This window comes from Centrocercus urophasianus, unplaced genomic scaffold (assembly GCF_019232065.1).
Source record: "Centrocercus urophasianus isolate 14NV4802_14NV808 unplaced genomic scaffold, USGS_Curo_1.0 seq_20, whole genome shotgun sequence".
In the NCBI taxonomy this organism is placed as follows: domain Eukaryota; kingdom Metazoa; phylum Chordata; class Aves; order Galliformes; family Phasianidae; genus Centrocercus; species Centrocercus urophasianus.
In genome coordinates this window covers 20,820,335-20,834,038 of record NW_024884756.1, presented here as the reverse complement: position 1 = coordinate 20,834,038, position 13,704 = coordinate 20,820,335, and the positions used below count along the sequence as shown (strand labels likewise).

The 13,704-nt window shown below is 36.2% G+C and overlaps 2 protein-coding genes across 5 annotated transcripts in view; both read right to left on the bottom strand.

The window, feature by feature from the left end:
* LOC122162186 (fibroblast activation protein alpha) overlaps nt 1-7,751 on the bottom strand; it is a 38,082-nt gene extending 30,331 nt beyond the window's left edge. For 2 of the 3 annotated variants that reach the window (XM_042822318.1, XM_042822319.1), the window contains exons 1-2: nt 7,469-7,750; nt 7,076-7,160 (exon numbers count right to left, since the gene is read on the bottom strand). In XM_042822318.1, coding sequence (XP_042678252.1) covers nt 7,076-7,160; nt 7,469-7,474 — 91 coding nt within the window. In that variant the 5' untranslated portion in view covers nt 7,475-7,750. Of the gene's footprint in view, nt 1-7,075; nt 7,161-7,468 lie in introns of all 3 variants that reach the window. The other variant, XM_042822320.1, reaches the window with a different exon arrangement.
* A 1,589-nt stretch (nt 7,752-9,340) lies between these two features.
* Nucleotides 9,341-13,704, bottom strand: part of IFIH1 (interferon induced with helicase C domain 1) — a 28,324-nt gene continuing 23,960 nt past the window's right edge. Inside the window, exons 15-17 of one of the 2 annotated variants that reach the window (XR_006169441.1) lie at nt 12,789-12,882; nt 11,513-12,690; nt 9,341-11,112 (exon numbers count right to left, since the gene is read on the bottom strand). Coding sequence is in view for 1 of the 2 variants with exons in the window: in XM_042822345.1 (XP_042678279.1) it covers nt 12,508-12,690; nt 12,789-12,882 (277 nt within the window). In the remaining variant the exon portion in view is untranslated. Of the gene's footprint in view, nt 12,691-12,788; nt 12,883-13,704 lie in introns of both variants that reach the window. The other variant, XM_042822345.1, reaches the window with a different exon arrangement.

Sequence of the window (13,704 nt, the reverse complement as noted above, 5' to 3'; positions counted from 1 at the left end):
ACATGATGTCATATGGTATGGGATATCCCCTTGGCATGTTTAAGTCAGCTGTCCTCATTCTGTTCCCTCCCAGCTCCTGGGGACCCTTGCTGAGAATGGCCTTGGCTCTACACAACACTGCTTTGCAGGCAACTATAAACATCAGTGTGTTGTCAATGATGGTTTTCTCCCTGAACCAAAACATAACATCATACCAGATGCTCTGAAGAAAACAATTCCATCCCAGCTGAAACTAAGGCAACTGTGTATATTTAAGTACCGAAGAAGAGTGAGGATAGCATAATCCTGGAACCATGCAAACAGCACAGAAGAGAGAAAAATCTGTGTTAATGCTCTTCACCATCTGAAGGATTCTCCTTTAGAGGTACAAAATTAGGAACTAGTTGGTTTAATTAATTTCACCCAGAAATTTATTTGTTGAGATATATTTACTTGTATACCTTGGGACTACAAGGAAAGCCTCTTACTTACAAAGGGCAAATCAAAGTTTTCTTAAAACATAGGTTTCTTGGACTTGTTTGAACTTATGAGCAGAGAAAACTATTTTAATAAAGATCCATATGTATTCAGCAGAAATTCAAACAGCAGGTCCATACAAATATTTACTGCCAATTTTTTTTTAAAAAAGCCTCATCAGTTCACGCTAGAAGATGGATATGAGAACACCAAAAGGATCCTCATCCACATATATTTCTTAGTAGCTGTATGAAATAAACGGACAAGGCTACAAAGGTACAAACAATGTTGAAAAGTAATGAACAACTGAGCCCAAGCTTCAACTTTTTAATCAGTGCTTTAAGGGCACATTGACAATGATTCCCTAGAGAAAACAGGTGCTCTGACATTTGATTTCCAGCTAAATCAGACAGCTACATTAAAAATGCACAAAAATTCAGCTGGTTTTGTGGCTTTTCTTTGACTGTTTATTTTAAAGATGAAAGCACTTTAAACTAGAGCAAGGGTTCCAAACAAAAAGTAAGGGCAATCAGCTCTGAAGAGAGAAATGCTGAATTGCTAGCTTGCTAAATGCACAGAAATGGAGAAGAAAAAAAAAAAAAAGTATTATAAAAATGTAATAAACAAAACAACTATAAAAAGAAATAGCATAAAGTTCTCTAGGCAAAGATTATTCAAAATGTTTGATCTTCAAGACACAGGAAAAAAAAGGCATTTTTCAAATTTGTCAGTTTTCAAGGCTTGATAATTTATCTTCTTTGAAGTCAAGGCAGATTTTGTCATGGTTATCAGAGGTAGAGGAGATGTCACAAGGAGCCTCCTAGATTTCTGCCTCTTCCCCTGTTTGCTCCTTCAGAGTTCTCACAACACAGCCAGATAATCAAAATGACTCACTGCCCTCAGGTTTCATATGCTCCATCACTTCCTCATTACAACCTCCCTCTCAGCTAACATCACACTCACTTCCTGGGAAATGTTTCTTCATATTCTCTCCTTTGGTACTTTCTAATGATAATCCCTTCTTTTTTCAGATATGTGACTATTACTTACTGTAGAATACACATGTCAGGTTGACTTCTAACACTAGCCTTGTCTGCACTAACGCAGAAGAAAACTGTCGTGAGAAATAAAACCAAATGCCAATCCATGAGTAAAAACCTATCAGTATAAACTCTGAGGTAGCAATGTGTCCAGAAAATATCCCCAAAAGTTCAATAAGAAGTTAATTCCTCCTGTTAGTTCCATGATAGTATGTTACTGATCCTTGATACATTAATGACAAGCACAGAAGATAGCAAAACCTTTAAAAGTGCACAGAAAATTTCAGAGGATACATATCTACTTATATTTATACCAAGTGATGACTACTTATTATCAGCTTCCAGTTTAAATTCTCTAAATGAATGTCTATCAGCTAAAGAAATCCATGATAAAAATCTATTTCCATAGCTGTGTGTAAAGGAGGCTTAAATTTGCAATCCTGTTTGATAGCTTCATCTGGTAAAATCTCCTTATTCCTTCTCTCAGCTTAATAGGAATTTTTAGAAAAGCAACACCACAAATATCTCATCAGTGCTCTAATTTTTACAGCTCTAATTTAAACTTTACTCTGCACACCATCTCACCCTTGCTTACTTAATATTCTGTGATAATTTATTATGACTGCTAATTATTTTCAAAATAAGTCCACTCCTATCCGAATTCCTACCCATGGACTGCAAAAAAAAAAAAACAAAAAACAAAAAAAAAAAAAAAAAAAAAAAAAAAAAAAACTGAATGCGAACACAACTTCATTTGCTTAACTTTAGTTTTGAATGCTTGTTTCTAAGCAACTAAAGATACATTTCACTGCTTTAATTGGGAGCAGCAGCTTTAATTGTTCGCTGTAATTGTTGCCGATTCTTTCTGTAACTAAAGCCTAGTTCAATAATAGTACTTGAAATCTCTGTTCACAGAATAGATCCCCACAAGAAAAGTACTTTACACATTTGCAGTACTATATAAACAGCAATTTGGATCATAGTCAGTAGGCTCCACAAGTTTTTGTTGTGCTTCTTTTCTCTGTGAAATCACAAAGATGAAAAAAGATAACCAGAGACAACAATGAAGCCAACCACAGAAATGGCAGGTTTTGAAAATGACCAAATTTCGACTTTGCTTTCTTCCCTTTATTGCCTCACCATCTTATTTTAATGCTTGATGGTCCATTTTCACTCAACTACAGGGTGCCACTCTGTATTTCTCTTGCATGTTACAAAAAAATAAATAAATTCAGAAAATGCAGAATAATATTGTGCACTGAACTGGTTACTTTGCTTCACAGTGTAACTTTGTTTTTTAATATTCCATGGTCATAATTAAATGCACTTCAGCATATCCTATGTACACATATAAAACTGGCATTAAAAGCCTGTAAACACCTGTTAATCATCACTGGTTCTAGGAAGATACCTTCTATAGTGTCCAGTTTGTTCTATGGGAGAGTTTAACAAAGCACAAACAGGAGAACTTTTAGCTATATTAAAAATAGAACAACATTAAGCACTGTTAAATTTAGCTTGCATTATCTGGAATACTCCCTTTAATGGCTGGATGTGGGTAGCCCAACAGAACTCTTGTTTCAGACTTGAAAACCCTCTTAGCTTGTTCCATAACATGTGAATTCATATACATTATGTTCTTCTGCCAGATTAAATCATGTGTAGATAAAAATCAGAAAGTATTGTGGTTTCTGTGTTTATTAATTACCTGTACGTATTTTAACTTATGTATCTACAATGAATATTTATACGTATCTTATTTAGCAGCCATTGCCACACAGTAATTAGATTACTTGACAAAAGTGGTTACTGTTTTCAGACAGCCAGCTTGCAGATAGTACTGTACACCCTGCAACATCGAAGACGCAAGGGCTTAGCCTCAGGCCTCGGTCAAGAGTGTAATGGGAACAGGAACACTGATGAGTCAGGGTTCTGGATGTTCATTAAAAATAACACAAGAAAAAAATGATGTTTCTTGTGGCTGTGTTCCTGCTTTTCAGGCATAAAGAGGTATTTTATTCCTTGCTAATGCTGCTGAAGAACAGGACCAGTTGCACCAGTCTACATGCGAAAAGAACCTTTCTGAACAGCTTTTAGTTGGGTTATCATATCAAGGTAAGTCACAAAGCATATTCCTAACTTGGAGAAATGTCGAAAAAAATGTCACTAGTTTTGCAGTCATCTGCAATTACAGTATTAACATTGCCCATACTGCTCTTCTTAGACTCTCAGAAATTGTATTATCACTACAGCTAAGTACTTCCCCCATACTATCCTCTACAAGACCAAAATATAAAAAATAATAAAAAAAAATCCAGTATAACCTTTGAGAGATTTTCACATTTTGATACACTTCCATGTGTAAAACGAAACCAGATACCATATTTTTGAAAGTTTAATTAACGTGAAATAACTAGAAATTTAGCAAGTCAGAGTTAAATTATATCTTTCAATCTTCTCAATATTATAGATGACATTTGTCTCCACTGAATTATTATGCAGAGATTTAGTCTGTTTGTATCTATATAATATTTAATAATTAATCTTTCCGGATCACCACATCCTTTCGGTTAAGCAGTAGCCAAGGTGGAATGTACAAACAAAATTCCATCTCTATAGTTACTTCCTGTCTCTCTTTCACTTGCAAAGTTGGTAACCACAAAATAAATTTATAGTTCCTCCAGACTATTAGGAATCCAGAAATATTTAGGTATTTAAACAGACTCCAACAGAGAATAGGAAGCCACAGTCAGACGTTTGACATAACTGTATTCTACAGTTGTCTGAAATCCTCCTTCAAGAGTATTCTGTAAAGAAGACAAATTCTATTTCATCCTCCTGGATCTAAATGTGATGTTCAATATGATTAGTTATTAAGTCACTGTTAAAAGAAACTACAGATGACATTAATTCTCTGTAATGGCTGAAGCAGCTCAGAATGAGACCAGTCAGCTGGTATGTGGTAACTTTAGAAGGGAAAAATACATTCATTTCCTCCTGCAGTACCTTCCAGGATATTTAGCAAATTCTTCAGGCTGCTAATCCAATCCTCATGCTCCACTTTATTACTCTTCTCACTGCTTTTTAAATTGAAATTTCATCAAAATATTCTGTCCTTTCTTAATGTGTAAACTTGGTAAATCTGGCTCAATACTACATTTATCTAACAATGAAAGCTCACATTTGACCATACTTACTCAGGCACCCCATCATGGACTGTGAAAGTCACCACTAAACCTACAACCCTCAGGTTTGTTAGAGAATGAATAGTTACATTAGAATTTATTTTTTACCTTTTTTTTTTTTTTTTTTTTTTTTTTAATGTTCTCTAGAACTCCAAATGGGACAATTAGATGAGAAAGAGGAAAATCTAGTTGCGTATCTAATTATGTTTGAATTCTTTCACTGAATACAAAAGCAAATTTTCACTACAAGAACTAGTTCACATATGTAGACAAATTCAAGATATACTTTTTTCCCTTTCATTTGTTTCCCTTCCTATTTGCTACCAGTTTAAGGCAGTTGCAGGGTTCTCTTTTACATCCCAACAGCAGTGTTTAGCGCAAGACCTTTCTGTAGAGATTCTAGTAATCAGAAGTGTGATGTAAACAAAGCCCAAATGGGGAAGAGCTTAGTGAAGGACTCCATTGTGAGGTGTGATTGGATCCCAAGACACAAAGAAAGGCTTTTGGAAACGTTCAGGATATTCCAGGAAAACGGCTAAGTTTTATTATATCTCTTTTTTCTTTTTTCTTTTTTTTTTAATAACAGAAGGAATTCTGCTATCTTGTATCATGTTCCAACTCATGAAAACAATCACTTTCTAGTTACATATTTAGGGTAAAATCTTCTAACTTATTTTAGACTACAAATTTGGTTTCTATGACCTTTTAAGAGATACAGCCCAATATCCCCTGAGTGCTTTTGAAAATCTTGTGGTTAATTTAGAAAGAAGTCAGTGGGATGAAGTTCAACAAGACTAAGTACCAGGTTTTGCACTTGGATCATAACTCCATACAGTGCTACAGGCTTGGGGCAGAGTGGCTGGAAAGCTGTGCAGGGGAAAAGGATCTGGAGAGGTTGGTCAGTGCTCAGCTGAAGATGAGCCAGCAGAGTGACCAGCTGGCCAAGAAGGCCTATGGCATCCTGGCTTGTATAAGAAATAATGTAGCCAGAAGGAGTAGGGAGGTGATACTCCCACTGAATGCAGCTCTAGTGATGACACACCTCGAGTATTGTATTGCATTTTCCCATTACAGTAAGTGCACTGTGGTCCTGGGGTGTGTCCAGAGTGGAAAGGACAGTGAAGCTATGATGGGTCTGGAGCACAAGTCTTATGAGGGGTAGCTAATGGAACTGGGATTATTTAGTCTAGAGGGGAGAACTGATTTGTATCTACAACTCCCCGAAAAGAGGTTGTTGTGAGGCAGGTGCTGGCTGCTTCTCCCAGGTAACTGTGATATAACAAGAGGGAATGGTCTCTAGTTGCACCAGGAGAGGTTTAGGCTGGATATTAAGAGAAAGTTCTCCAAAAGAGTGGTCAGATACTGGAACAGTCTGCCCAGTGAGGAGGTGGAGTCATCACCCTGGAGGTGTTCAAGAAACACGTAGATGTAGTACTCTGGGATGTGGTTTAGAGGGCAATATTGGTGGTAGGTAGATGGTTGGACAAGATGATCTTAGGGGCCTTTTCCAACCTTAACATATAATTCTATTCTATAAATCTCCAACTCCTCTCCAGCAGAGGTATTCGTGCTAAATATGTTAAATTGAAATACCAGGTAAGAAAGGGAGATTTGACCTTCCACTAAAGTTGAATGTTAGCTATAAGACAAAAGTAAGGATAAAGCTAAATCTGATTTGCCAACATTTGGGCAAAGCGTAATTATAGAAAAAAGAAATTATTGCCGGAATATATATATATGTATATATAATTATTACTGTTTTAAATATTCCAGAGGCATTCAATTCATCCACTGTATTGAAAGGGATATATAAATACTTATTGGATTTCTCATAGAAAAAAATGCCCATTAAAGCCAGTGCCATTCAGACTCTAAATATCAAACCACACATACTTCAAGCTTTACCAGTGGACTCAGCAAATCGTTCTGTGCATCAGCAGTTACATATTCACAAACATATTCACAAACAATTCACTACATCCTTTCATTAGAGAAATATTTAACTTGCAATTGTCTATAGATCTTTAACAATCATTAAAATACAGGGTCACCAAGCTGAAATAAACTATTAACAGATTGTGAGATTCTCATAGCTCCTAACATATATATAATATGAGATCTGAGAACTACTTCTGCAGTCTTGTCTAAGAATGTTATATTTTATGAATAAAGTTAACTGAGGTGCTTTTCACTTCAAAGGGTTCATTGTTTCAACATCTGCTGGCATTTCGATCATACCTCCAGGACATTTTAGCTGTCAGTACATTTCTGTAAAGTGCATAACAGTACAGCCATGACAATCCTAGAGATGATTTGACAAACTTTTATGAACTTTACAAGCCATAGAAGCTAAAAACATTGTGTTTTCTGCTACATTAGATAAAAACGCCTTACCTTTGGATGGAAGCAGTACAATACACATGAGTAATAAGGAAAGCAAAACACATACAACCACGCCAAATAGTACTTTTAGCCGGGTCTGCAGGACAGAAACAAAAAATTATTACATTTCTAATATTTTCTGAGGTAAACTGTATGGCTGTCTAATTAAATCCTCTCATTCCTTTTAACTGCTGAAATTCATCCAGAAAAAAAAAAAAAAAAAAAAAAAAAAAAAAAAAAAAAAAAAGAAAAAAGCAAAAAATATCTCCACAGTACATTTGAAAAGACTTCCCTTTTTCTTTAAGGCAAATACTTTCACAACAGAGCCCAGCCTTGTACAACAACCGACAGTTTAAAACAACAGACGCAAATATTATTGAAAGCTGAATTCAGCAGCATACAGACCTTCATTTTTCTGCAGTCTTCCTAAAGAACACAAACTTTTTTCTGAGAGCTGGTCAGCGGATCTAGGAGAGGAGTTGGAAAAAGCAGTGTCTGTTTTCACAGTTAGAGCCCAAACCTCTGGCAGACTTTTTTTTCCCTACATACTTTTGTAAACTGTGCCAAATTTCAAAGGGTTTCCATAAAATTAGAAACAGGCTTTCGGGGAAGTTCTCAAAGCAGAAATGGACATTGGGCAGCTATAGTGGTGGTGATTATATACTTCTCACCAATACAAGCTGTAACCAACATCTGGGTTTTATGACTCAACAGTTATTTGATATCTACTTTTTTTCTCTGAAAAGCATCTACAGTGTATTTTGGCAGCCCTCACATTCTCAGGACATATTCATGACCTTATTTCTACTTCCTACTGAGAAATTAAATGAAAATTCAGGCACGTCGTTAATGTTTATCTATAACTCTTTCTTGTTTACTTTCTAAAATAATAAATGATAGCATAAACATTCAAACCAAGAAACATACACAATTTGCTTAACATCTTCCACATATGAAGATAATTACTTTTTTTTTTTTTCCTCAGAAAACAGTAAACTTCCACATAACTGAGCTCAGACATAACTCTGCTGGCCCACAGCATTTCAGAACAGCGCTCAAGCCGCCGACTGTACTTGTTTCATTCAGCTCATTGAAATGAGGTCTCCTGCAAACAGAAAACTGCTGGGACCGCAGCGTCAAGTTACACAAGAGAAGCCTCAGAAGAGTGAAGAAACGCTTGAAAAGAGAAGTACGCTTTGCTCGTAAGACTGGTTTTGTCCAGCTAGTCTCAGTCTCGCCCATCAGCGCTGCTGCGAGGAGAAAAACCTCGCGGCACCGCCTCACAGCGGCTGGCTGCGGGCGGGGGGGCGGAAATAGCAACGGTCAGGCGGCGGCTGCGGGGGAGTAACGGCCGCAAGCAAGGCACGCTGCCCCCTGGTGGCCGCGCGCGCCAGCAGCTGCACATTGTGCCGAGCAGAGGAACGGCAGCTCGAGGCAGCCTGCAGCCACGCGGCACGGCGCTCCCAGCTAAGCTCTGCTTTCTGCTCTGTGCTCCTTCCCAGCACCCTCATGTGACTGGAGGCTCTTAGGCGTGTCTCACAGCTCTAGCAGTCAGCCAGGCTCAGCTCAGCTTGCATCTTGTGGCCACAGCAGCAGCAAGGGGTAATGCCGCCTGCCCCAAAAGACTACAAACTAAAATCATTCCCTCTGGCTTCTCTGAAAACTGAAAATACAGGAGATGAAATAATAGTTTCCTGTTATACTGAGGCATCTAGCAAAGCATGAAATAATGGTTTGCAGAGAAAAAAAGCCCAATGTACTATCATCCAAAAGTAGTCAATACCTCAGCCTAACAGAGTGGGCTGGAATTTGAACCACGACCACGATCATGCTGTCCCTCGTGAGGCAGGGGCTGATCTGGGCCCATCTGGCAGTGTTTTGGCAACAGTCATTGCATTAATCGTGGTGGGCAGTCTGAAAGAAATTCAATTTAGCTGTCTGGAATATGCCCTATTTTCACATAAACTTGTGTTTTCTCGGCTCTTGTCACAACGGTGAAATTATGCAAGAAAATGCTTCTGAATAAGATCCACTCGTCACTGAAATCCAGGAATAAATTTATAGCTAGGTATCACCTTGTTGACATTAGCCATACAAGTAAAAAGGCTGAGAAGACCAAAATAAATTGTTCTTGATCTATTGTATATGAAGGCCAGAACTGAGCTCAGCAAGGATAGTTTCCTAGCAAGATAATACCAGCTGCTCAAAATTTAAAAAAAAAAAAAAAAAAGAGAGAGGATTGTGACAACCAGAACATTGCAAAATTGCAGACATAGGTTTTGCTCAGTTAATAGTTTTTATTTCCTCTAAGGAATAATTTAGAGAATGCCTCAAAGGAAATGACTCAAACTCACAAGATCCAAATGACTTTGCTAAGTGACTATATGCTGCATATTGTGGGTTTTTCTAATTTGGAAGTCAAAATGCACATGCTTCATCAAGATTTACAAACACTGGAGCATTAGAAACAAACCAAAATTTACCCGGCAAAGAATGACCCTCATAAGTTTTGTACAGCTACTGCTCCTGAGACCCTTCTCTGCCATGTTTATACCAGTATACACAAAGAATTAAACGTTAATTCTTTCAGTACTACTCTAAAATATTTATATTTTCCAGATGTGGGAACGGACATTTACAGATGTAGGTTGTGCATGACAGCAGACCAAAAGTAGATAGAATAATGTAAAAAACAACTAAAGCTGAAGCCAAACACACAGCTAAACAAATCCCCGGTGACTAAGTTTTTCTTCTTTCCACATTTATGAACAAATAAAAGCTGTAAGTAGAAAATGCAGTCAGGATTTGTCACACTCCCTGGAGGACTTTGAGTCCATAAAGGCAATAAATGCATAAGCAGCTGGAAGATAAAACACGGCAATTTAGCTTGCTTTTTACAACTTCACGCTTCCTGGATGAGCAATAGAGGCACGTTTTATAATCCCACTCAGAGACAATGATTTGAAATGGAAATCCTTATTCTACAAGCCTGCAGGATTCACCTGAGGTTTGTTATCCATTATGCTGAAATGAGATTGTATCTTTCAGCTTTGGTGACAACCTGGTTGAATCACGCTAAGAATTGGAAGTGTGACAGTAGCACACAAGTGGACTACAAGAAGACTAGACATGTTGAATTCAATTATAAAAGAATGAAGAAACCAAGTTGCATATGCTCCTTCTTGCTTCATTGAAGTATTTAGAGTTCAGAAGATCTACTTAGTACAGAAGCAACAGATCCAGTGATACAGTTTTACCAGGTTTATAAATTTCCTCAAAATGCTGAATAAACTACAGGTATTTGGAAATTATAGATATATGTTACATTTATACTCTAAACATGTCACAAGCGTTTCCTGATTTAAAAGTTTTCTTCAAAGAACTGTGACAATTCATATAAAAAGAAATGCAAAGATTATCTGGATAATTACTTGCCAAGATAAACTCTTCTGATATTTAATTCTTAGAATATTTCATAGCATCTTATTTGTCACATCAGATAATGATCACTTTAACAAAATACATCTTAAGTCCCAATGCTCCATGATCTATCAAACTACAGTATCTTTAAATAGTCAGATTCTCAGATCCATATCTAAAATCAAACCTACAGAATTAAGTAGATTCAAAAGTCACCATAACTTTCAGTAGTAGTCAAAATACCAATATAAGAAAGAGAGTAACTTGCTTACAGGACAATATATGAAGGAAATGTTGGTTTGGTTTCTTTTTGTTTCACTTTTTTTTTTTTTTTTTTTTAAATAAAATCTAACAAATTATGCAACACCAAACAAAGAAATTGGAGATTTTATATTTGTTTTGCACTGCAAAATATTTTAAGCAAGGAATAATATTGTGTAAAGACACACACAATAAAAATATACATAGACTACCAACTCCTTATACTCTGTTTCCCACTGGATTTTCCTGCTTCAGTTGTATCGTTGCAATGTCTTGAAAGTTGCAGTGTCTTGAAAGATCTTAATGTGTATAGCCTCTTAACTTTCAATACATCTGACATGTTTTCCTTTTCTTAGAACAATTTCAACCTATAAGACACAATTTCTGTAGGTTAAGCACAGTGAATCTACAAAACATCTACAGTAAAAACTTATCAGGATGAATATTTGTTTTGTAATACTATAATATGTTTATAAGTAAGTACTTCTCCACAAATTAGCCTGTCAGTTTGATGATGCTTGAAACATGCCACATTTCTGTTAAAAATGAGACACTTCCCCCCTCAAAATAAGGTCAAACATGAAGAAAAAAAAAAAAAAAAAAAAAAAAATCTGGTCCTGATGCACACTTGAAACAAAATCTGATTTTAAATAATTTACAAAGTATTTATATTCCTATTAAGAATGTAGAACAATACAAATCCAGATGTAAGAAGTTTCTTTTTGCTGAGTTATACTCTTTAGCTTAATTGAAACTTCAAAATTTTACCTTGGGCTATTGAAGTGTTTACATGTTCATTCCAGTAAACATACCACTGGGTTTACAGAGCTGACTGTTGTAACAACAAACAGATCTCTCACTCCAATATCTTATGTAAAAGAGAAAAGAAAAATCTGTCAATAAAATAATTACAGTGATGCATTTTGCTATTTTTACAGTCAGAATACCACCATACATTTCTAGGGTGAAACTGTAGTCTTTTTACTGTCATAATAATTACAATGAAACAGACTATACAGCATCAAAGTTGGCAAATGCTATTCATTACAGTCATTTATTGGAAAAAAAACACATTATTGCATAGGCAGTTTAAAGATTGTATGAAACTAACACAAAGAAAGTCACTTGGCATAGTGCTTCATGGACATTAAAATAATCCGTTTCAAGTAAATTTAAGGGCTTGATTTTTTAAAATGTCTTCTAATGAAATTTTACTTCATAAAAATCTATAAGCTTATAGCTAAAGATAAGGTGAAAGACTAAATCATGAAAACACTGAAGAAACAACGACTCAGAAATAACAACCAAGTAATTTGCTCTCTTTACATGGATTCTTTTTAAAGACACTTTATCTTCACAAAGGTTGTAGAAGAAAGTAGAACTGAAACCAATCACCACGGCAAGTCTCAAGAAGTCTGTCTCATGTTCTGTGCTTGAAGACAGGTTACCTAACATGCATTTGAGTGTTGTCAAGCCACACTGGACAGTACTGAGAAGGGAATTTGTTCCATGAATGCACACCACTACAATGCATTTGTTCTTTGTTCTGGAGTATCAGAACAAATTGAAGCAGAGACAGCTACCATGTGACTTTGTCCTTCTTCCTTGGGCCTTTTCTCCTCTTCAAGGCAGTTTTTTAAGGAATTCAGGAGCCTTGATAGGGTTTATGTTTCAGTGTCTATGGTGCAGAACTCTACAAGACAAAGGAGCTTCTAAACAGCAGCCAGTGAAGATTTTGAAGTCTTTATTTTCATTCTGAGTCCTTAATCTTCATCACTTGAAGGACAATGAGTTGCATAATCAAAATTAGGAAACCTGATGGGCAGTTCTCCCCATTTCTTGAAAATCTCCTTTGTTGTTTTCTTGTCTTCAAAAGCAACCACAAAATTTCTAATCTTTAGACAAGGCAGGTCAAGACCTCGATAAACCATCATATTTCCCCAGGCCTGTAAGTATAAGGAAACCATGTTTCAGACACACTATCATTAGACACGCAAAGACAAACACAAACAACATAAAAGTATGAAAAGAATTTGTTCCTCACTTGTCCACAATCTTTACATATAATTTCCACATTTGCCTGGTAATCAGCATGCTTGTCTTGCAAAGTCCTGTTTTCTCTTGTATGGTAAAAAAGTCTGAAAAGCAGTCAGAAAACATGAGTCAGAATACAGTGGTCAATAGTGACAGCTATTACTGAAGTTAGACACGGAAAGTAGAAGCAGTAAACCGTCTGACTGTTGTGCACAGACAGAACCAAAGAAAACAGAAAGTCGTATTACATGCTTTTAAGTAATGGCAACATATAAATGTACTCCATCCCATCTTTTGTAGCATTTTATAGAACCACAGAATCATAGAATCACCAAGGTTGGAAAAGACCTTTAAGATCATCCAGTCCAACCGTCCATGTATCACCAATACTTCTCACTCAGAGAAGTACTCTCTGATACCACTCTCTCAGAGAAGAGGTATTTCCTAATGTACAACCTGAATCTCCCCTGGCACCTGTTTTTTTTTTGTTTTGTTTTTTTTTTTTTTTTTTTTTTTCCCCCCAATATATGAGCACTAATTTCTCAGTAACTCTTCAAAAAGTCTATACAAATTATACCAGTGATATGTCTCAGTGAAAGAACAAATTTGGAAGGCAGTGACTTTGTAGAATAGCTACATAATTAAAAAAGCATGCCTTATTTGTAATGTGTAATGCCCATCATAAAATTACTATGATAAACTGAAATTGAATTAAAACATTTTCTTGGCTTCTTAATTTCCATTATAAGTGAGAAAAGAAAGTCACTTCTTGCCATCCTGGCACTGTCTAATATAAGTAAATGTTTAACAAACTAAATAGTGTGACATCTCTTGCGATGGAAATATAAAAAAGCAAGAACACTAGGAGAGATATGGTAGGTTTGTCACCAGCATGAATATTCTCCTAATGTACAGTTGTCAATGCA